Source organism: Oncorhynchus tshawytscha, linkage group LG06 (genome assembly GCF_018296145.1).
Source record: "Oncorhynchus tshawytscha isolate Ot180627B linkage group LG06, Otsh_v2.0, whole genome shotgun sequence".
Classification (NCBI taxonomy): Eukaryota; Metazoa; Chordata; class Actinopteri; order Salmoniformes; family Salmonidae; genus Oncorhynchus; species Oncorhynchus tshawytscha.
The window spans coordinates 17,192,814-17,217,365 of NC_056434.1; the positions used below are offsets into that span (position 1 = coordinate 17,192,814).

The window sequence follows — 24,552 nt, forward strand, 5'->3', positions numbered from 1 at the left end:
TACACAATAATCTGCACTCATAGAAAACAAACTATAAACTATTGTAAAAGGGGTGCTTGTGAAAAATGTAGCTCCTGACCTACTGGAACAAAATAACCAGGCTGCTTATTTTGTGCAGGCTAGTTGGCTTACAAAGTCACCCATCCTATCTCCTTGGTCCATGGTCAAGGGCATGCACTCAGTCTATGTGCCTGTGCGGGGCAGTATTATTTTATTTTCTGATCGAATTTGTCAATAAAGAGACTACATCTTGAATTTCAACTACATATCCCAGAACTGTTCGTTTCTTCTTTTTTTACCCCTTGCAGGTGGCCCCGTGGCAAACATGTCGTCATTGCGCAGATTCAGTTTGAACCAAAAGCAGAGTGACCTTCCTCTGGTATCAGTACAGTAGCTACAGTAGAGGGGCGGTAGTAGCTACTGAAGCAATACACCGAACCGGTGACAGCACACCAGTTCCCTGCACACTAGTCTAGAAATGAACAGCAACTTGGCCGGAGATGAAGTTGGGTAAGATGTGATCTCCATATAATTAATGACAATTAGTTAAATAGCTATATACATTTTTTTACTTGAATTAATTATTACTGTGGTAGATCTCACCCGCATCACCACTTTTACTCAGCTAGCTACATTAGTTAGCATTTTGTTAAGTATGTGTACTGGTAGCCATCTAGATAGTAAGCGAACGTTAGTTGACTTTAGCTTAGCTACTACTAGCTAATCATTTGGAAACGCATGACATTGGTTTAGATACCATTTAAACATTACTTTTCAAGTTGTCATTGAATAATTAATTGAAAAACTCAACTATTTAGCTAACAAACCACATAGCTAAATAGAAACTGAAACGAGTCAGCAGCTACAATGTTAGCGGCTAACTAGCAAGCTACTGTATTTAGCTAACGTTAGCTATTGTGTGGTAAAAATGTGGGCACCGCACCATCAGGGGTCGAAGCTTTGCTATCTTCATGTTTACGTTAGTTGTTGCCAATTTTATTGAGTGTGATGGTAGAAGTTTGATTGAAGTTGACAGATTAACAGATTTCCCCCCAAAAATATTAGAGACAACTAGCTAACGTTAGTTAGCCAACGTCTTCAATTGTAGCTGGTTGCTGGCGCGAGTTTTATTGCGCTGTTACTCACTTGATGAACTTGATTAGAGGACTCTTTCAGGACATTTAGCGGGCATTGGATTGAGAGGATTTGGATAATGTTGGTTTGATCTATCTAAATTATCCATACGAAATTATAGTTGAGGCTATGATATCTTGCCTAGTTTTGAATGTCGGCATACAGCTGATAAGAGTATAATGTCAAATATGTAGCTAGCCTAGATCGATGTGCAGTTAACGCTATTTTCAATATCCTGCAAGGATCATGTATTTTAGCTAGCTAGCTAACGTCTCTCATGTCTGGCTTATTTTAGCCTGCACTGGATACGTCGCAGTATGAATAAAACAAAAAAAGACTTGAAGTGTTGTCGGGGCTAAACAAGTCATCCTCTATATTCCAGCCTTTTAATAGAAAGTACCTAGGGTTCATAGCTATGCATAAAGAGCCACGTGTAGGACTAACGTTAGGACTTTTTGTGTTGATACGAAACATCAGCTACCTATAGAAACACCCGCTCAAATACAACTCAAGCTATTGTAAGGTTGCATAAAAAGTATAGTTATGTGGCACAGTCGCATAACTAATAGTCACACATTAACGCCACAAAACCATTTGAGACTGGTTTATTGTGTCCAAGGAATGATGGACCATCTCAAGTGTCCTCAAAGGACGGCTTTTTTTTCTTAATTTTATAGGAAACTGTTTGTGGGTGGCTTGGACTGGAGTACAACACAGGGTGAGTCAGCTGTCTAATTACCAACCTGTCAATATTAGGTGTATTGCAATGCAGATGGTGTTGTGCTTGAACATGAAAGTGTCTGCATGGAAATGTTGTTCTGGAGTACCCAAAGGGTAGCATGTTATCATGTATTGCAGTTAAACCACACATGCAGGCTTTACTCATAATTGCTCAGACCTAGTAGCTTTACAGTAGTTTTTCTTTAGCCACAGGCATTCAGAGCCCTTCTCTGTATCATGCTTGATTAGACCGTGTGGGTCTTTGCACCACACTCTTCACTCTGACAGTGTTTTCTGAAGTTATGAGCAGTAGCCACAGTACTATGTATTTCTGTTTGTCCTTCCATGGGATTACCTTGTTGGGGGGGGCTTTCAATGTGAATGATATGACTCTTACTTGTTGAAACATCTATGCCCTGCCTCCAAAGATACATGCCTGTAATGTAAATGTATTGTTCATGCTTTGCATCCAGTGAACTTTTAAACACATTACCCATAATGTCAGGACACTAGGCTTTGTATATATCCCTAAAGGATTCTGTAATGGCGTCGTCCGACTCATGTCAATGTCCTCTTTTCTATCAGAAACTTTGAGAAACTATTTCTCGCAGTATGGGGAAGTAGTTGATTGTGTCATCATGAAGGACAAAACCACAAATCAGTCCCGGGGCTTTGGTTTTGTCAAATTCAAAGACCCCAACTGTGTCCGGACTGTACTGGAGACCAAACCCCATAATCTCGATGGCAGAAATGTGAGTGTGAAATACGTGTCTATCCAATGATGCCCTTTGTGAAGTGTGAGATAAGGATTAAGCACTGCATGGGAATGGGGACTTTTTTCAGTAAAGTATTACACAGAGCTAATGAAGTAATAGTGAACCCATAGCGCACACTGGCATCTTCAGAAAACAAAAGGCTGGCTCTCTGAAGGACATCCCTGGACTGTTCTGATGAGCTATATGCAAGCAGGCTGAATGTTGCCTGTTCAGATGCTTAACAACATTTAACAGATAATTAACTGCAGACAGTGCGTTTTATATGCAGCAATATGAACATGACCATTTTGCTATAATAAAGGTTATTTTCTTGCAATTAAATTGTGATTTATTGTAAAGTTAATTGTATTGCACATGTTTAATTTATTCCATTTGTATGTGGCCTTATTGAGTAGTCTAATTCACCTGATAAATTGGAGGGAACATTTGAAGGTGCTTTTTCATTGAAGGCTGAGATTTCATCCTTTGCCTTTAGATTGACCCCAAGCCATGTACTCCCAGAGGAATGCAACCTGAAAAAGTACGAACTAAGGACGGCTGGGTAAGGAGCGTATTTCGTTTCGTGGAGGCTAGGTACTGTATGTCCTCTACAGAAATAGGGCACCAAGCCTGGGTAGAATGGATTGAATTGGATCCTTTTTGTCCTTTGATAAGCTGGGTCCTATCTGCCTCTAGAAATCGCGTCTGTCACACTGAGGCTTATTGCTGTTAACATGACTTCTGCTAAGGAGCTTAAAATGTAATTATTTCCAAGTAATTGTTAGACTAAGTGATTCTGTAAAAATGAATTACGCTGCAATCCTGAAATAGCTTGTCTCAGTAACGCTGAAGCGAAGGCACTAGTGCACCCTGATCTGTGTGGACTAGTGTTTGCATCGACGTGACATTTATACCCCACGGCAAAAGGAGAGAGAAGCTAATTTCTTCTCGGCTGTCTAGCTAGATGATGGTGAATTGCCTCGTCTTCAGTGTGATTCTCGATCTGGCTTTGAGACCCCATTCTTTGTTTCAGAAGGGCAGCAAAGCTGACAGCAATAAATCAAAGAAGATATTTGTCGGCGGAATCCCCCATAACTGTGGTGAACCAGAACTCCGGGAATATTTCAATAGATTTGGAGTGGTGAGTCCTGTTAAGATGGTGTATACTGTATTGTATAGCTTTATACATTTGTTTTATACCTAAAACAGTTACCAGGATCCAATACAGGAACTGCTTCTTGGAAGAACACAGGAAAAACATACTTTTCTGTTAAAATGCTATCAATTTGAGGATATAGAACGTGTCAGTGTTCAAACCATAGAGAGCCTATTCAATTCGTATCCTAATTCCTAATTCTATGGTTCCAACTGAGTGATGCATGCTATGGCAATACTAGTGGTCTGAATCCTAATGCAGCCTATGTTCTCCTTTGTGTAATCCAAGGTCACAGAGGTGGTAATGATCTATGACGCGGAGAAACAGAGGCCCCGAGGTAAAAGCTGATCTCGTTTTTCTCTTCCATACCTCCCATCTCTAAATCTCATGACAAACTATTCTGACCCAAATAGGATAAGCGCATTCATTTCCCCCCACCCACCCTCAATTATAACTATACCCCCTGTGTCTTGTGGTGGAACATTTTTTTCATCCTTAACCATTGAACTTTCCCCATGCAGACCTGTTTACATGGTGAGAAAGTTGAATGACGTTGGCATTCATTTAAGACATCTTCCCTTGACTTTGTGTGACAGAATCAGCTTCTGATGCATATAGACTGCATTTACACAGGTAGCCTAATTCTGATCTTTTGCCCTATTATTGGCTAAAGAGCCCATCTGATTGGTCAAAAGACCAATTTGGTGGAAAGAATATCAAAATTGGGCTGCCTGTGTAGACGTTTTAGTTCTATTAGGAACATGTTAACATGCTATAGTAATACATGTAGTTTGAAATAAGCTTATTGAGATGAAGGTTTTTTGTTATTCAGGATGTGTGAATAGATTTTGGGTCTCATTTCAAACTTTAATATTCTTTGACATACAGTGGGGCAAAAAAGTATTTAGTCAGCCACCAATTGTGCAAGTTCTCCCACTTAAAAATATGAGGCCTGTAATTTTCATCATAGGTACACTTCAACTATGACAGACAAAATGAGAAAAAAAATCCAGAAAATCACATTGTAGGATTTTTAATGAATTTATTTGCAAATTATGGTGGAAAATAAGTATTTGGTCAATAACAAAAGGTTATCAATACTTTGTTATATACCCTTTGTTGGCAATGACATAGGTCAAACATTTTCTGTAAGTCTTCACAAGGTTTTCACACACTGTTGCTGGTATTTTGGCCCATTCCTCCATGCAGATCTCCTCTAGAGCAGTGATGTTTTGGGGCAACATGGACTTTCAACTCCCTCCAAAGATTTTTTATGGGGTTGAGATCTGGAGACTGGCTAGGCCACTCCAGGACCTTGAAATGCTTCTTACGAAGCCACTCCATCGTTGCCCGGGCGGTGAGTTTGGGATCATTGCCATGCTGAAAGACCCAGCCACGTTTCATCTTCAATGCCCTTGCTGATGGTAGGCTTTGTTACTTTGGTCCCAGCTCTCTGCAGGTCATTCACTAGGTCCCCCCGTGTGGCTCTGGGATTTTTGCTCACCGTTCTTGTGATCATTTTCCCCCACGGGGTGAGATCTTGAGTGGAGCCCCAGATCGAGGGAGATTATCAGTGGTCTTGTATGTCTTCCATTTCCTAATGATTGCTCCCACAGTTGATTTCTTCAAACCAAGCTGCTTACCTATTGCAGATTGTCTTCCCAGCCTGGTGCAGGTCTACAATTTTGTTTCTGGTGTCCTTTGACAGCACTTTGGTCTTGGCCATAGTGGAGTTTGGAGTGTTGACTGTTTGAGGTTGTGGACAGGTGTCTTTTATACTGATAACAAATTCAAACAGATGCCATTAATACAAGTAACGAGTGGAGGACAGAGGGGCCTCTTAAAGAATAAGTTACAGGTCTGTGAGAGACAGAAATCTTGCTTGTTTGTAGGTGACCAAATACTTATTTTCCACCATAATTTGCAAATAAATTCATTAAAAAGCCTACAATGTGATTTTCTGGATTTTTTTTTTTTCATTTTGTCTGTCATATTAGAAGTGTACCTATGATGAAAATTTACAAGCCTCTCATCTTTTTAAGTGGGAGAACTTGCACAATTGGTGGCTGACTAAATACTTTTTTGCCCCACTGTAAGTGCTAACATTCCTCGTTTAGTTTGACTTAAATGTTGAAATAGCAGAGCTTCACCAGTGTATTGATAGTAAACAAGCACAATTATGCAGATGATTCTGCAAATCTACCTCTAACGTCCTTCTTACCGGACACAGAGACATACAAATGGTATCCACAAGTTAATCTGACTCTGGGAAGTAGATAAAAGGGCGCATTGCCAAAATCCCAAAGTATCCCTTTAAGTCAGGGGTGTTCAACTCATTCCTCAGTGGGCCGAGTGTCTACAGGGTTTTAGTTTTTCCTGTCAAATAAGACAGACAACCAGGTGAGGGGGGTTCTTTACTAATTAGTGACCTTGATTGATGAATTGAGTACAAGGGTATTGTGAAAACCCACAGCCACTCAGCCGCCCGTGGAACAATGAGTTTGACACGTGCTTTAAGTGGAAGTCCTTACTCAGTCTGTTTAAATTAGTTGACAGTTAGAATGACAAGACAAGCATGGGTTGATGTTGTTTAGTCTGGTCAGTTTTCTCAGAACAGTTTAAATACATATACATTAGTTTGGTCTGTTTGCTCAGAGCTGTTTCTTTTGCACTTGTCCTACATAGCAATGATGCAGTGGTCATGAATGACTTCCATAATTTATTCCCCCTCTTCTCCTTCAGAATCCATTGATCTCTTTGGGGAGACCAACAGAATAGTTTGTCATCTGAATTTACACGATGATACACAGCAATAACCTTAAAGATAATCAAGGATAATATCCAGACTTTTCTTTCAATAAAATACTTTTAAAGTCCGGCATTGAACTAAGTTTTCTTTTGTTTAATTTAGACATGTCTGATATATCTAAAAATATATATATATATATTACGTGTTTTCCCATATATAGAAAGTTAAGTATTTTTGTAAGTAAGCCCTTTCTATTTTTCTTTCTCTCTTCTCCTTCTTGTGAATGGTTTGAATGTGATTAATGGTGTCTCTTAAGATTTGTCTTTTCTCCTTTAGGTTATTGTGTACTGAGTGGTATCACAGAGGTACAGGCCAGATGTAAAATCCCCAAATGGAATGTGCAGGCTGTCAATTTGGGGTGTATACAAAGTTTAGATTCATCATATGAACTGAGTTTTGTTGCGCTAAGAAGGACCTAGGATGTTTTGACACTTGTATTATTTAAAAAAAAAAAAAAAAATTCTAGGAATGTTTGCGGCTTTCAGTTTGCAGCAAATGTTCGACTTGAATGTTACCAATATGTCTCTAAATGCTTAAACTATGTTTTGAATCTAGATTAAGGACAGGTCATCGATGGATGGTATTTTTAGTTGTAGATCAGGCGGCTTGGGAAGGCTTGACATGTAATTAGAGGTTTCCAAATCTATTTTGTCTCAAAGGACATTGAATTGGAATCAGGTTAGGCTCCCTCAGTGGAGATGTTCTCACAACCCAATTCTGCCACTGGTATACATTTATCAAAATGAAACTGGTTCAGTGTTGTGTGCTTTTGCTACTGCAAACTCTGAAAAGTTTTTTAGAGCCTTAGATGTGTAATCCCCTTAGACCTTATCACAACCAGGACATTTGCCAATGTTTGCCTTCTAAATGTACAGTTGAATCAAAGATGGTATGGCTATGCTAAATTACAGTGCTGTATATCCATAAGTTCAGCTAGAGCTCTTTTTCATATCATGAAGAGACTGTAGTCATTGTGCTTAAAGGGTGTGAGAAAACCTAGGGTCTATGTTAGACTTTGTCTATTTCAATGTAAAGCTACCAGAGGATTCACCATCAATCCTTTATCAAGTCTTTGTTGGTTTGCTACTTAATTTCACTGTTTTTGTTTTATATAGTAAGTGTTGAATCCTCACACAGTGGGGTTTTTCTCCTTGTTTTGAAGGGAACTTTGTTTATCCCCCATGTAAACTCTTGACAGCATCAATAGTTGTTACTTACACATTCGGAAGACAAAATGGCCTATATCTTTGTGTTGCTGTTGTAAGTAATATTGTAATTTTCCATTTAGGCTTATCCTGGCTGACTCAAAACATAAAACCAAATTTGGGAAAGCTTGGAGAAATCTTTAGACATTGTACAGTTTCTGTTTCTCCATTTTTTGTTATGCATTAACATTGGATGCTGCCAGTTTGTGCTGCACAGAAATATACCAAGGGGCAGATCAAGGTGGGGTTTGGATGAAACTGCATGAAGTCACATCAATAGCACAGGTCAAATTGGATTCCAATATAGAAATGAATGCTTTGAGACCACTCAAATGTGTCATAAAATCTATAGTTGTTATATTCCTCGGTAGTTCCACTGACTGCACTGCATGTAAATATATTAAAGTTGTATATAAATTACATTTTCAATCCCCTATATAATGCATGAATGCAGTACAAGCAAATTTTACTTAAATTTACTTTGCTATGTTAGAAGTATTTAAAAAATATTTTTAAGGGTTAGCATGGAGAGGATTGGTGCAAAGTTTATTGGATGATAAAAGTGCCTCAGCCCCCAAACTTCAACTTGTGTATTGCTGCAAGTCAGCGACATCATCCAAGCCCCAGGAGCCTCCAGCTCAATCTTGATGGATCCCTGTCTTGCTGACCCCAATACTGTTCTTCATCTTGTGTTGTCACAACACCCTGCTACCTTGATTCACTCTTGGTCGTTGGCTAGGTTTTGGATTTATTACTTTCGAGGCCGAACAATCAGTGGACCAGGCTGTCAACATGCATTTTCACGACATCATGGGCAAAAAAGTGTGTAGTTGTAGTTTTATTTTACCCTCAAGATCAAACAGAGGCTTGGGCGACGGGAAGCATTGTTTGGCGCTGTTACCTTTGGAGTTACAGCTCTTATTTCCAGGGGCCACCAATGAGGTTGGTTACTCTTTCATGAAGGTCTAAAGCTCCTGTAAACTTCATGTGATAATGACACGGCTGAAGATTACGGAAATGTGGTACTCCAAATATTTTCATAAAGATCAGGGCACAATTTTTTTTTTCTTGGCTGCAACCTTTCAATGGCCTGGTTGGCCTTGTACTTGTTGCAAAAAAGACTTGGTCTCCCCTCTGAAATATTATGTACAACTCCTGTAGTCGCCCAAGGCTTTGTTTATTTTGACCTCTCCTTTAGGTTGTTAAAGATATTCCATATCTTACTTCAAATACAATACTTACTCTGGCATTTGAGATTCAAGTTGCCAGTTTTGGAGCATATAATGGTAGATGAGCAGGGGTGAAAGTAGATTTTATTTCTTCCCGGTACGGGATCTCATGTGTTTGCATCCGATTACGAGGGCCTGATCATAGAATTATGTATAGAATCCCTATTCATTTAATAGGATCTCTAATTTTACTAAATTAATATGTATTACCTTTTCATGTAGCATAAACACAACCAGTCATGATGTTTTCAATCTGATTGTCAAACATATGCTAGCTTTTCCTGTAGACTTCCAGTCATTGTGCTAATGCTAGTTAGTGTTGGCTCGCGAAACTACCTCTACCGTCATACTGGACGCGGATAGAGTGGAGTCTGAAATGATTGTTTCCCTTGATAAAGATGAGTAAAAATGACTATAAAATAAATAAATAAAATACTGAGTTATTGTATAGAAAAAAATTGGGAAATTATATTATTTTATGCTAATTGTTGCTCAGAGAAAGATTTTGTTTGACAATCATTTAAAAAAAATTAAGTGTAAAAATTGGCAGCCCTGTTTTCAATACCTTTCAATAATTCACCTGATAATTTTACTTCCACTGGTCCTGGGGCCCTTGTTAAGGTCAACGGCTTCATGAACTTTACCCACTACCAGGACATTTTATCCAAAAACTTGGTTGCCTCTTCCAGGAGACTGAAACTTGTCCGCAAGTGGATCTTCTGGCAAGACATTAACCCCAAGCACACATGAAGAAATTGTTAATTGGCTCTGTGCTGTTATCCTCACAAGGTGAGGTATTGAGAAAAAAGGGGTGTCATATATTTTGACCGCTACCTTTTTGTGAGGAAAAAAATTATGACTTGTTCAACTATATCTATTTCTCTGGCAATTGTATTAGTATAAACAAATGTTTTTTTTCATACAATATAGCTCAGTATTATAATTGCTAATCTGTATCAAGGGTGTCAATCAAATCGAACCCCACCGTACATAAAAAATTATATCCACAAGTTCATCAGATCGGGAAGAAAATGATAAAGGGCCACATAGCCAAAAGGAAGGATGATAAAGGGCCACATTGCCAAACTATCCCTTTAAAACACCAAAAATGTAATGACATTAAGCTATCATTATGCCTACACTTGTAGCCTGAATTGATGTCTACTGCTTTCTGCGCGTGTCAGTCTCAGCCAGTCATCTGCCTTATAAAAATGTCAGTGTTCTCGTTGAACCACCGCATTTACATCGTAGGCCTGTATACCACCCATTTTCAAGTCTGTTAGCTAATTTTTCATTCGGCTGACATGCAGTTATGATACATGTTGTAAAAGCCTACAGTTTTCTTGACATTTTGTTTTAATTATTGTGATGGGCTCATGTTTTACCGGTACGGTGTAAGTCCACTTTCTTTTGCCGGGAAGACGTACTGGCTTACTTTCACCCCTGGAGATAAGTGTGTATTTTACCACAAAGAAATCACCTAAAGGATTGGTCTTGTTCAGTTATTTTTTTTCTTATTTTGTTGGCAGGTCACTTACTTTTTGAGCTATTTGATATATTTCCTATTCAACTTGTTAAAAAGTGAAACAACCTCAATTAAGTGACCTCAGTTTAAGAATCTCCATACTGTGTTGATCAATTCTGACAACCAAAATGGGTGGGTCTTTTTCAAGGGCTAGTTGAAGCCCCTATTCATTCACTACTTTCTCCCAATGGAGATTTCTTAGCTAATTGGGTGCCTAAAGCCACAGTTCTGTGATACCAGCAGAGTTTTTAAATGTGTATTTATTTATGCCCAGTCATTCATCATTTATAGTTTTAACAAAACTTAGCTACTTCTGAGACATCCTCTCTTACAGAAGTAATTATCTTGACAAAATACATTTGAAACATTTGGAAAAAATTGAGTTCAGCACTCCGACCCCCCCCACCCCCCAAACGAGGATACGTAACGTCTTTTATTGAAAGAGAACATTAAATGTCCACGCGGACATTTTTTAATTATTTACAAATGTTTCATAGTTTAACCCATTCTGACCTCGTTAAATGTACAAACTAAAGCCATGTCTGTTCATGATTGATGTATGAGACCCTACCTACATTGTGCTGTACTCATACTGACTCTCCTTGACTTTGTCCTGATTTCCAGCAGGAATTGGGGCTCGCGTTGAGATATTTTTCTTGAGTTGACATTACCTTAGGCTGGGACTTAAGGGAATAAAAGTGATAAAATTAGAAAGTGGAGCACATCAAACTGTGGCACAAATCCCAGGTCTGCTGTTGGGGAGTGTACCGAAGTCGTGGTATCCATCACTCCAGCCGCGATGCCCGAGGGAGAGGACCCAGGTATCTGCGCTATAGGCTAGGCGGGGGGCACTCATGGAAACGTGCCTGTAATTAGGTTGACAGAGAAGAAAGGGGAGCCAAAGAAAGTAGCACCACCTTAAAGCAGGGGAAGAATTGCGATTCGTTTTCCTCATGCAAGGTGACCTCAATAACTCAACCTCTATAGAGCCTAGTCTATTTCTATCTAGTCTCCCCCCTAGTTTTAAACCCATTTTTCGCTCTGGTAAACTGCTGGTATCTCTGTTGCTGGCTAGCTACAGCAAGTGACGCTACAATTATTTTTTTTAGGGCAGATAATGGCTGGTAGCCTCACAAGCCATCTGGCATGTTAAAAGAACAGGCTTTTCAACCTCATTGAACGTTAGACCAGTCCAATACCAGGTACTTCTATTCTGTCTGAGATGAGCAAATCAGATGGGTATTAGTCAATTAAGCAACATTGCAATTTTCTCCATTATCTGACACAGTATGAAGATTCATTTCTATATTGACTTATGACTATCCATTTCTATTGTCTGCATGTTGTACCTCTTATTCTGATAGATATGATACACATTTCTTTCTACATCCATTTCCCTCTGAAATTCTACTCCAAGTTAAACATAATTGAGATTATTTAAGCGTTAGCCCGGGAAAGGTAAGTCTTGACCTTCAATTAGATGTTTTTATAAAAATTAAAGGGCATAAAAAAACAGTAAATAGGAATTCTATGTTTCTCAGGTAGACCAGTTGTACTGTAGTTTTCATTATGTTTTTAGCACCATTTTAAATGAATTGCATAAAAATAATGTATCAAAACCTTTATTGTGACTGAAATACCTGAGAAACATATTGTTAAGCAACTTTTTATCTGTATTAGGCAGTAGTGTTGGCTCAGATAAGATGTAAAACTGAAACCCTCTCAAGCTGATATGTTTAAGATAAATATTAGTAATGGGTGAGTTTAGATAAGGAAGGGATTTTGAAGATAAATTACTGGTCTTGCAATGTGTGCCCTCCTTGTCCTTTGTCCAGGTGGAAGTGAAAAAGGCTGAACCTCGGGACAGCAACGCTCCTGGCCAGCTTGGACCTAACCAATGGGGACCCAGAGGCATCCTGAGTGCAGCCAATGGTTGGTCGGCACAGCCTGCCCAGGGCTGGCAGCAGAGTTATGGGCCTCCGGGTGAGTGGGAGACCAGCCAGGCACAGCTCGATCTCTCAGACCAGGAACATGACATTATTTTATAACTAGAAGAAAGATAGCATTGGAAACTGTTACAATGTCTGATGCCTTATGTTATAACAATAACATTGTATTTCTGGGTCAGCACAGAAATGTAACTTTTAGGAATGGTCAACTTACTGACAATAGTACCACAGTTACCAATTACATATTGCGAGATTGGTGTTTTGTGCCAGCATAAATAAACTGTCAACTATTTTCTCTTTGAAGGAGTTTGGGTGTCTACAGGCCAGCCATTGGGTATGTTTTGTCCTTGAATCACTTGAACATTTCAGATATCTCACTAACTTGCTTTTTTAAATAGTAAATAGTCTTGTGTGACAGTTAACTTATCTAGAAAGTATTGTGACATATACATTGCCTTGCACTTTGTATTTTCCATATTGACCAATTAGTTATTGTCCGTTAAGCACCAGTGTTATCACGGTGTCAGCTGTAATGGCTGAGGTCACTCTGCTCATTTCCCTCTCAAGACAGATAATGGGCTTAATGATTCTTACCCCCAAACAATCCCAGCGGTGTTCCTGTATCTTAGGTCAAGCAAGTGCTATTGTAGCTTTAATGCTCGAGTTCTAGAATGCACCACATTCATATACAAGTTGCATTTTTGTTATTTTTGACACTGTTCTCCCCATGTTGAAAATATTGTCTAATATGCAGTGTCTGCTGACAGTGGGTTTCATCTAGGGTATATCTGGGACTGAACATGTAGCAATAGACACCTGTCATCATGTGTGTATGTATATACGTAACTATACGTTGTGTTCTGTCTCAGGTGGGTACGGGCCCCCTTTATCTGCGAGTCGTGGAGCTCCCGCACAGCCCCCCTCGCCATTCAACGCATTCCTCGTCACAGCGGCCCCGGCGGGGGGGTTTGGGGCACCTCAGGCCTACGCTCAACAGGGATACAGTACACCACCTCAGTTTGGTCAGTAGCTGTGCTGTATTGTCTTTTTTTTTTAAAGTGTTTCCATCTATGTACATTATTTTGTTTTCATATCGTAAATATTGTGATTAACAATATTATGGGCCAAAATATGATTGCAGTGTTTTGCTTTGTTAAAAACGTCTACACACATTTACAAATACCTCTTAAGTAACTCTGAAAGGTCAGTGCGAGTTTCATATGCAGGCATTGATGAAAGTCAGCTAAATCAGAAAATGAAGGAGGAAAATCATTGTACTTTCACTGCCAGCTTTGTCTTGAATAAATTGATAGCAGCACTAGCAGTGCTGCAACACCAACAGTAACACACACGTTTATGGTTCTGAAATATATTTTAATGTCGTCTTCACAAGAACGTTAATATAGTCTTCACAATATATTATTTTATATTGCCAATATATGATAATATCCTAATATCGCCCAACCCTAATGCCTAGGGTTGCAGCTCCTACTACAATAATCATGTTATGTTTCTTTTGATTATGATAACCTGTATGAGACATTAACATTTTATCATTGATAGTTCAGAATGTACAACATTATAATGATTCTTCCATCTGGCACTGGTTTAGGGTACAGTTTTGGCACGCCTCATGGTGACCAGTATGCACCACAAGGAGTGCCGCCCCCGCCCACGACTCCAGGAACAGGGCCGCTAGGGTTTGCTCCAGCCACCACACCTACTCAGGACATGAGCAAAGCACCCACGGGACAGCCGGACTTCCCTTACAGCCAGTATGGTAAGTAGAGCCTCCATGAAGTCCTCAGCCCCGCCCTCAACCCTACTGTTATTATGGCCTGTACTGGATGGATCCATTATGTTGGATGCTTTATTGGGTCAACAACCACTCCCTTGCCAAAGCTCATTACTGCAACCCTCAAACAAGCAGGAGCTTGCCTTTTGGTACAATTTAGCTTTAATGGCATCGCATGCATACACACGCTTGCATACATACCCTCCAGGCCATGGAGATCCTATAGAAGTCCCACCATACCCAGGACTCTTCAGTGCCACCCGTTTCAGCATTTTTCCAGGTGGGGCTGGGGAATAATGGGGATGGGTAACCCATGGTAGGTTTGAATTAGATCATCCTGCCTCTCAATGTTTTTGAGAGGAGTTTGAATGCCCACCAAACTGCAGATAAACCAGGTAGATATTTTACTGGCAAAAGTGAGTTTGGCCAACTGTTCCCTTTTTGTCACTGACTTGGTTGGCTTTTCTCTCCTGGCATGAGCTCTGGTGTCGATGGATCCTGCATGTTATTTTTCTCTTGAGCGTAATTGGCCTGAAACCAATATTTTCCTACTAACAGATTACAGCTGTTATGAGAAGACTCAATGCAATACATCATTATGAAATGTATCAGGATTTTTTCAGTTACTCTCCAATTATACTTATTGTACCAATAAATCCAGCATTGTCATCAATTGCGGGGCTTTTGCACAAGGTCTCTCCCTCTTTAAACAAAATGCATTGGTAAATCCTTGCTGTTTGGAAGGTTAATTTATGTAGCCTAGTTAGTTCATTCTGTGTTCCCCCTCATTTCCTACTGGCATTTATCCTTCGTAAACAAAATACAATGGGGAGACACAGACTTGGATATATTGCTTTGTTAATATCTCTTAGTGTATAGCTCTTCAAGACTGTATACACTCAGTGGCCAGTTTATTAGGTACATCCATCTAGTACTGGGTCTGTCCCTTCTTTGCCTCCAGAACAGCCATATTCTTTGGGGCATGGATTCTACAAGGTGTGGCGTTCAAATGTGGCTCAATTGGTAACAAGGGACCTAACGTGTGTCAGGAAACATTCCCCACAACATTACACCACCACCAGCTGTACCGTTGACACAAGGCATTATGGGGCCATGGACTCATGCTGCTTACTCCAAATCCTGACCGCCATCAGCATGGCGCAACAGGAACCGGGATTCGTCGGACCAGGCAACGTTTTTCCACTCCTCAATTGTCCGATGTTGGTGATCACGAGCCGCTTCTTCTTGTTTTTAGCTGATAGGATTGGAACCCGGTGTGGTCGTCTGCTGCAACAGCCCATCCATGACAAGGACTGACAAGTTGTGTTGCGAGATGCTCTTCTGCACACCACTGTTGTAATGTTCCATTATTTGTCTGTTTGTGGCCCACCTGTTAGCTTGCATGATTCTTGCCATTCTCCTTCGACCTCTCTTATCAAGGAGCTGTTTTGTCCACAGGACTGACGCTGACTGTATGTTTTCTTGTTTGTCGCACTATTATCGGTAAACCTTAGACACTGTGGTGCGTGAAAAGCCATAGGGGGCTTCTGAAATTCTGGCACCAATGATCATGCCACGCCCAAAGTCGCTTAGGTCACTCATTTTGCTCATTCTAACGTTCAATCGAACAGTAACTGAATGCCTCGATGCCTGTCTGCCTGCTTTATATAGCAAGCCACAGCCACATGACTCACTGTCTGTAGGAGCTAACCATTTTTGTGAACAGGGTGGTGTACCTAATAAACTGGTCACTGTGTGTATATCTATATTCTACCATAATTTATATTTGACTATATAAATTGTATATTTCCCTGTAACTGTCAGGTGTGAGATTCCCATCTTGTTCGGTGTTTCATGCTTGTGCTTTGCATACCCATCCTGCTCTTAACCATTAGCGTCAGCCGCCTGATTTTAGAATAATTTAGTACAGTAACCATAGCCACAGGCAGCAAAGGGCATTAGCAAGTAGCCCATCTACCCCATGTGTTTCTAATTCAAGGTGTATGTGATTTAGCAGAAGTCTCACAGCAGTCAGAGAGAGTGTAATAAGGATGTGTGCACTGATTTTTAGCAGGAGTCTCACAGCAGTCAGAGAGAGTGTAATAAGGATGTGTGCACTGATTTTAGCAGGAGTCTCACAGCAGTCAGAGAGAGTGTAAAAGTGTTAATTTAAGCCAAGCCCCAGGTGGCAGGTCTAAGAAGGGGACCATTTTAAAGTAAAGTAGACTCTCTATCTGGGTTCAGTCAACGTAGTCTCCTCGTCTCCCTGATAGGCCTGGGTAACTACCCTCAGGAGCCCTCTTCCTACGGACCAACGCGTCCTTCTCACAGTAATGGTCAGGATGTGCAGGGAGGAAGTAGTGCAGGTAGGTGTGAGCATCGTCTTTTCCAACCACCAAAAGTACAGTTCGGTACATAGACATATAACTGCAACTTTAATGTTCCCTTGCATACTTTTCCCCTGCATGTACTTTGGTATGTTTGTGCATACAAAGTACATACTCCTAGACCAGTGGTAGTCACACTTTTTCAGCGGGCACCTCATTCTTTTCCACCAGAATTTCTGGGGACCCAATGTTTTCCCCAAGAATTTCGCACAACCCCACCCCAAATAACGGCACAGCCTTAAAATGGTTAACGTTAAAATTTTACATCAACAAATAATCTTACATTCGTTTTCATATCTTATCAAAATGAAAATAAACCAATAAATACATTTTCTAATTCCTTCTCTAAAACATTTGTATATTGTCCCACACAATAATCTCTACACCTGACCTTTTGTTCCCCCACGACCCCGACTTCGAATACCACTGTTCTAGAGTATACTAAAATACAGCTACAGTATTCATTGACTTGAGGTTGAGTTATTTTTGTCCATATCTCAAGGTATGAATATTCCATCTAACAGTGTTACACATCTCATTTCCTGTAGTAGCTGTAGTTTGTTATACTAACAACACCTGCGTCCTCACTTTGTCCACTCTCTCTGCATAGCTTTGCTGTTAAAAAGGGGATGATCTAATTGGCAAAATGCGTTCGTGGTGTACTATGTTCAACATTGTTTACTTTTTCTCTTGCTCTCTGTTATTTTGCTCTGTTATTCAATGTGATGGCAGTCAATTCACTTGTTGTTTTTCATATGCCATCTCCTTATGACAGCTAAAAGAATGATGATAATCTAAGGGACTTTTGTATGAAGAAAAAATAACTTCTGGCTGGTGAACGAATACCCAATTTATATTTGATTTCTTTGGTCATATTAGCCCCTCTGCTATTAGCTCTTCTTAATTATTTCTTCCAGCCTTGTATTATACCATTTCTATTGTTTCATTTCATAAATGTTTTTGTTATTCTGTACTGTCCGACATGAGTTGGAACTGTTCAGACCTGTCTTCACTGAATGTCTATGCAGTTCCCTGCTTCTCTGACTACAGTGGATTGCAGGGAGATGGTGCCATCCAGTGTCTGGAAAAAGAACGTGTGTGCTTGTGTGACTGAAAACTGATTAAGTATTTGTTATACTGTTTTCCTTTTGTTTATGCCTTTCACAAGAGTTCAGATTACATCTTTGAATCCTCAATTAAAAGTAAATTGATTTACACTGGAAGCGCTCATTCCTAATTAGCTAACCAAACTCTGAATGTAGGTTCATGGAGGCTCATGATGGAAGGAATACAATATTTAACATGAACATTAGAAGGCCCTGAAACTATGATCAATGTATATATTATAGGTCAAATAAGGGACTTTCACTTAATACCATTTACGATCCTGATAATGAACCTCTCTTCCCTGTTCTCCACCTACCCACCTTCACAGGTTATGGTCAGGACCTGAGTGGGTTTGGGCATACTTTCGCAGACCCCAGCCAGCAGACTGCCTCTTACGGGGCACCAACAGCACAACCGGCAGTGGGACCCCAGGCTGCCGCAGCCGTTTTTGCTCGTGTACAGAATCACAACGTAACGGGCTTCCATCCATACCGGCGCTGAGCGCCTCCAACCGCCACAGCGCTCAGTTCTAAAGTCAGGGAAATGTGTTCTGGTGATAAGCAAAACTGGATTTCTGGATTGATGTTTTTTGGAACACAAATACACACAATTTGAGAAAAAGTGAACTCATAAAACCAGGGATTCCAATTACTTCTGTTACAATGTCACTTGATGTAAAAGTTGATGTAAGACTTTTGCATAACCTGTTGAAATGAAATAACCTTTGTTTCTCCCCCCATGTTTTATAGTAGGACTTAACTACTTTGCAATAGGTTTTGATTTTCTGGTCAAACAATAGCACAGAGATTGGAAAAATTATATATATATATATAAGGATATGTATATTTATGCTGGATACAGAAATGAAAACAGGGTCTCAAGTTTCCTCAGCTTTAAATTCTAGGGAAAATGTTTTTATTTTTCATTTGGTGGATTTTGTTTACTTTCTGAGCCTTTATTTTAAAGTTTGTTTAAAATGGAAAATATGAATATATATATATATTATACACAATCTGTGCAATTTTTTAAGACAATTTTGTACTAAAAATGTACACTTTGCTTGTTTTTTATTTAAAGATGTAGACTTCCCTCAGGTGGCTGTTTGAGTGCATTTTTGACTTATGCAAAAAGAAAGGAACTTATTTCAAATAAAAGATATCCTGCCTCTGGTTGCTGTCCTGCATCTTGGCCATCAATACTTCAACTTAAATGTCACTAAATATGTTTGAGTATAACTACTAGGGATTGGTTAAGACTACTGGATTCTTCCATCAACTCAGTGGCCTTGTGGTTAGTGTTGCCACCCTGAGATTGGAAGTTTGTGAATTTGATCCCCGGCCAAGTCATACCGAAGACTGTAAAAATGGGACCTGATGCGTCTCTGCTTGGCACTTAGCCTCTTGCCCTATGAGCTGTTCCGGCTTGGACAAGCCAAGGCTCGTACAAGGTTACTTACTCATGCACTACCGTACCTGTACTACACTAAAATGACTAAAACCATTTTTTAAAAATTAGATTAACACCACACTGTGGTCTTTAAGTTGTACAAATTACTTACTAGGCCAGATAATAGCCTAATTTCCCCAAAACCTGACAATATGATGCATTTAAACTGCTGAGTCCTCTGTGGAAGTGAATGATTTGGATAGACAATCATCAGTAGATGGCATACTGGTGCTAAAAATAATGATCTAGTATCACCATGTACTGTATGTTTAGTATCAGCTTGGATTGAATACCAAGTTGCTTACATGTATCAAATTATTTTGTATTTACATGAATCATGAAGGGGTAGGAGCTGTGTTGTTTCTGGACAGGGCCACATTCTGGGCAAAAAACATCCATGGAAATGTTCAAGGGTTAAATACAGTGGAATTATAATGTACCTGGTTTCACTTACTATATCAACTAAAACCTGAATGTTCTGTCACACCCAATCAGGTTGGCCCCCCTAGTTTATCAAAAATATATGTCAATGGTTTTCTCTCCCAAGGTAATGCCAATAGGCTTTAGCTCAGCGGGCTAACAATTCTGCGTTGTGCAGATGACACATTTTCAAACCCAGTTGGTCTCATGCATAGACCATGGAATAGCCATCATGAAATATTATTTTACCTAACTACATTATCATTGCACAGAACCTTTGGGTGACTTTTTTTCTCTTAAGAAATTCAAAGGGCAGTTTTCCCACGGGTGCTCTAGTTCCAGCTTTGTAATTTTTGGTTTGGTTGTAAAATCTATACTGAAAAATATACATGCAACAATTTCAAAGATTCTACTGAGTTACTGTTCATACAGTAAGGAAATCAGTACATTTTAATAAATTCATTAGGCCCTAATCTATGGATTTCACATGACTGGGGATACAAATATGCATCTGTTGGTCACAGCTTCCTTAAAAAAAAAAAAGTAGGGGTGTGGATCAGAAAACCAGTGAGTATCTGGTGTGACCACCATTTGCCTCATGCAGCGGTACATCTTCACATATAGTTAATCAGGGTGTTGATTGTGGCCTGTGGAATGTTTTCGCACTCTTCAATGGCTGTGTGAAGTTGCTGGATATTGGCGGGAACTGGAACATGCTGTTGTACACATCGATCCAGCGCATACCAAACATGCTCAATTGATGGCATGTCTTGTGAGTATGCAGGCCATGGAAGAACTGGGACAGTTTTAGCTTCTAGGAATTGTGTACAGATCCTTGTGACGTGCATTATTATATATTTTTTTTTAACCTTTATTTTACTAGGCAAGTCAGTTAAGAACAAATTCTCAATGACGGCCTAGGAACAGTGGGTTAACTGCCTGTTCAGGGGCAGAACGACAGATTTTGTACCTTGTCAGCTCGGGATTTGAACTTGCAACTTGCCAGTTGTACTTACTGCCAAATTCTCTAAAATGACTTTGGAGGCAGCTTATGGTTGAGAAATGAACAAACATTTCCTGCAGTCAGCATGCCAATTGCAGTCCCTCAAAACTTGAGACATCTGTGGCATTGTGTGACAAAGCTGTGGCCTTTTATTATCTCCAGCACAAGGTGCACCTGTAACGATTATGCTGTTTAATCAGCTTCTCATTATGCCACAGCTGTCAGGTGGATGGATTATCTTGGCAAAGGAGTAATGCTCACAAACAGGGATGTAAACAAATTTGTGCACATAATTTGAGATAAGAATATGCTTTTTGTTCATGTGGAAAATTTCTGGGATCTTTTATTTCAGGTCATGAGACATGGGACCAACACTTTACGTGTTGTGTTTACATTTTTGTTCATTGACTATTATCAAAGATGGTGGATAAATTAAGATGCGCACGCTTCAAGGGGTCAAAAGTCTGGGTCTTGTGATTCTGTGTGGCCAGATAGTTCGTAAGAATAGCTAGGTTTCCATCCAATTGGCAAAAGATTTTCATGCGAATATTCAAAAATCTGCTGGTGGAAAAATGTGAATTTTCCCACCAGTGGGGTTTCCAACAAACGGATATGTTGCTTTTAGAAATTATTGCTTGATGACATAGTGGAACCAAAATGTACTTTTTCGTGTTCATGTACCGAATAAAAATCTAAAGTTAATTGTTTGCATCTGATTTTCACCTCTACGGATAGTTTTGCCACAAAAACGTTTGCGTTAAATAGCAAATGTGCCTACTCTGGTTTTACGTTCGCTCTAGCCAACGGCTCACAGATACGGTGCGGGGAGGCTAGTTTACATGATGACACTATTATGGATAAGAGCGAGAATATTTTTATTTGTCAAATCATCGTGCACATTCACCACCCCAATGTATTTAATCTGCAGCCTAATAAACGGCATGGTTTCAAGAGTCGCAGTGGGAGGCCACACGCCATACCATTACGTGACTGCAAGTTTACTTCAATATGATGGTTATTATGTCAATATTTGCGCATAAAGGCAGAATTCTCATATAATTAATTACCGACACAAAAAGATCCCACCATGTCAAACGAACAAATTATGTGTCGGCATTTATACAATTTTACCGAAACTTCCTATTTCCATCACAGCTGTCATGACAGTGTTATTTAACTAGGCAAGTCAGTTAAGAACAAATTCTTATTTACAACGACGGCCTACACAGGCCAAACCCTAACGCTGGACCAATTGTGTGCCACCCTATTGGACTCCCAATCATGGCCGGTTGTGATACAGGCTGGAATCGAACCAGAGACTGTAGTGACACCTCTAGCACGGAGATGCAGTGCCTTAGACCGCTTCGCCACTCGGAAGCCCGGTATGACTTTTCTTGCATAACAATTGAGTGGAAACGTGGTTAATGACAAGAAGATGCCATATAGGGTATCATTGGTGGATCGTTTCAGCTAGTTAGGGGTTCAAGCAGTGAAGCTGGTGAAACCCTATTGTTTTTGTTCCGGTTCATTCTTCTTTTTAATCTTCTTCTGTAAAGCCGAAATTCACATGCACATTTTCGTGAGAAGGTAAGTCCCAGGAGGGTGCAACCTGGCATGATGGTAAAGGGCCAAAAGCCACACCCTCCCATGCAATGCCATGACAATTGACAACATGGTAGGCCAAAAAAAAGCGATTGAAAATGCAAACTTTGAAAGGCCATGCCCCTAACCCTGTGTGACCAAGTCATAAAATGTGGTACATACTGTGGGTCCATCTCCTCACAAGGAACAAATTTGCCTCAAGAACCCACAAGGTTCACCATGAAGGATTTTCCACCATTTAGAATTTTCAGAAAAACAGTTCAAATGCTACTCCTCTTCCACCAAATGACCGATCTTCACGAAACTTGATATATGGTATCTATGGACCAAGGTCTAAACACATCCCGGATAGTATGTCAAACAACATGACCAATAAACATTCACGTGGGTGCGGTCTGTCACATAAATGCATATACTGTAAATCAGCCACAGATATTCGTATGTTTAATGAAATGTGGTACATATGCAAGCACATTCATATCTACCACACGTTGGGCACATTTTTATATCTCTTGATCTGATGAAATTTGGCACAAATGCTCAAGGGTGTGAGTCTAGCTAACCTGTAAAATAGGGTTGAGTTTGGTCACATTGTGGCGCTGTTGGACAGGAAAAAACATTCACTCAAGCTTGCCTCATAGCAGCCATATTGTTTCAGCTAGAATCTTAGACAATAGTGTGTTTAAAGATGTTCATCCATAGATGCTATGTATCAAATGTGTTGCCATTCAGTCGAGCAATTCTGGAGGTGAAAACGTTTAAAGTAGTTAACAGCATTGAAAATAATCCAAAATACATCAAAGGCATATTATTTTGCAGGGTCAGTTTGATTTTGAGTTCTGATGTATCGTTTGTATGTTGAGTTCTGAAATTTGGCAAGTGTGGTAAACAGTACAGAAGTAGCTCATCCGAAGGCAATATGTCTAATTTTACCCTGTTTGAGCTAGAATCATGAAAATCAGTACATAGGTCATTCTCACAAGGAACAGATTTGTCTGAAGGACCCATTAAGTCGACCATGATGGATTTTCTGCCACTTAAAATGGCACTCCTCTGGCATCGAATGACCGATCTGCACAAAACTTGATACATGGCATCTATGGACCAAGATCTCTCAACGCAATATTTTCCAGACTTATACCAAAAACAAAATGGCCGTTATTGACCAATAAACATTAATGTGGGTGTGGTCTCACACATAAATGCCTATAAATCACTCACGTTTGGTACACATGTTGCAAACAGTGTCAACACTCAACATATGCAAGCACCTTTAGATCGACCACACGGTGGTGCTATAACGGGCACATATTTAGATGTCTTGATCTGTTTGACTCAATTATATGACTCTATCTAACCTGTAAAGTGTGGCTGAGTTTGGCCACATTGTGGCGCTGTCGAATGGGAAAACCATTCATACAAACTCATTGGCTCATAGCGACCACATTGTTTTAGCTAGATTCTTGGAAAATGTGTTTGAAGGTGTTCATCCATAGATACTATAGACCAAATTTGGTGGCAATCGGTCAAGCGGTTCTGGAGAAGACGTTTAAAGTAATCAACGTCATGATTTCAACTGCTGATAATTGTCAAATCAACTCAAATAATGTTATTTGTCAAATGCACCGTGAAATGCTTACATACAAGCCCTTAACCAACAATGCAGTTTTTAGAAAAATAAGAATTAAGAAAAATATTTATTAAATAAACTAAAGTAAAAAATAAAAGAGCAACAATAAAATAACAATAACAAGGCTATATACAGGGGGTACCGGTACCGAGTCAAGGTGCGGGGGCACAGGTTAGTCGAGGGAATTGAGGTAATATTTACAGTACGTATAGGTAGGGGTAAAGTGACTATGCATAGATAATAGATAATAAACAGTGAGTAGCAGCATCGTAAAAAAGGGGGTGGTGTCAATGCAAATAGTCCGGGTAGCCATTTGATTAGCTGTTCAGCAGTCTTATGGCTGGGGCTAGAAAGCCTTATGGACCTAGACTTGGTGCTCCGGCACCGCTTGCCATATGGTAGCAGAGAGAACAGTCTATTACTAGGGTGGTTGGAGTCTTTGGCAATTTTTAGGGCCTTCCTCTGATACCGCCTGGATGGCAGGAAGCTTGGCCCCAGATATGTACTGGGCCGTACAGACTACCCTCTGTAGTACCTTGCGGTTGGAGGCCAAGCAGTTTCCATACCATTCAGGATGCTCTCGATGGTGCAGCTGTATAACTTTTTGAGGATCTGAAGATCCATGTCAAACCTTTTCATTCTCCTCAGGGGGTATAGGCATTGTCGTGCCCTCTTCACGA

The 24,552-nt window shown here is 39.9% G+C and overlaps 1 protein-coding gene across 4 annotated transcripts; it reads left to right on the forward strand.

Moving 5' to 3' along the window:
- The first annotated feature begins 346 nt into the window (after positions 1–346).
- Positions 347–18,940, forward strand: dazap1 (DAZ associated protein 1). 4 transcript variants are annotated; one of them, XM_024423140.2, is made up of 14 exons: positions 347–510; positions 1,812–1,852; positions 2,440–2,606; positions 3,106–3,171; positions 3,646–3,750; positions 4,054–4,102; positions 8,519–8,601; positions 12,369–12,516; positions 12,787–12,816; positions 13,352–13,504; positions 14,095–14,262; positions 16,551–16,643; positions 17,693–17,758; positions 18,100–18,940. In XM_024423140.2, the coding sequence occupies exons 1-14, from the start codon at positions 479–481 to the stop codon at positions 18,270–18,272; spliced, it is 1,374 nt and encodes a 457-aa protein (XP_024278908.1). In that variant the 5' UTR covers positions 347–478; the 3' UTR covers positions 18,273–18,940. The 4 variants fall into 4 exon arrangements, with proteins under 4 accessions (XP_024278908.1, XP_024278907.1, XP_024278909.1 ...); XM_024423139.2 differs by having other exon boundaries at positions 348–510; positions 3,643–3,750; XM_024423141.2 differs by lacking the exon at positions 17,693–17,758 and having other exon boundaries at positions 349–510; positions 3,643–3,750.
- Positions 18,941–24,552: the final 5,612 nt, after the last annotated feature.

Coding starts and splice junctions, on each gene's coding strand:
- dazap1 (XM_024423139.2), top strand. CDS start 479: ATGAACAGCAACTTGGCCGGAGATGAAGTTGG. Junction 12,517..12,786: donor GCAGAGTTATGGGCCTCCGG/GTGAGTGGGAGA, acceptor TTCTCTTTGAAG/GAGTTTGGGTGTCTACAGGC. Junction 13,505..14,094: donor CAGTACACCACCTCAGTTTG/GTCAGTAGCTGT, acceptor GCACTGGTTTAG/GGTACAGTTTTGGCACGCCT.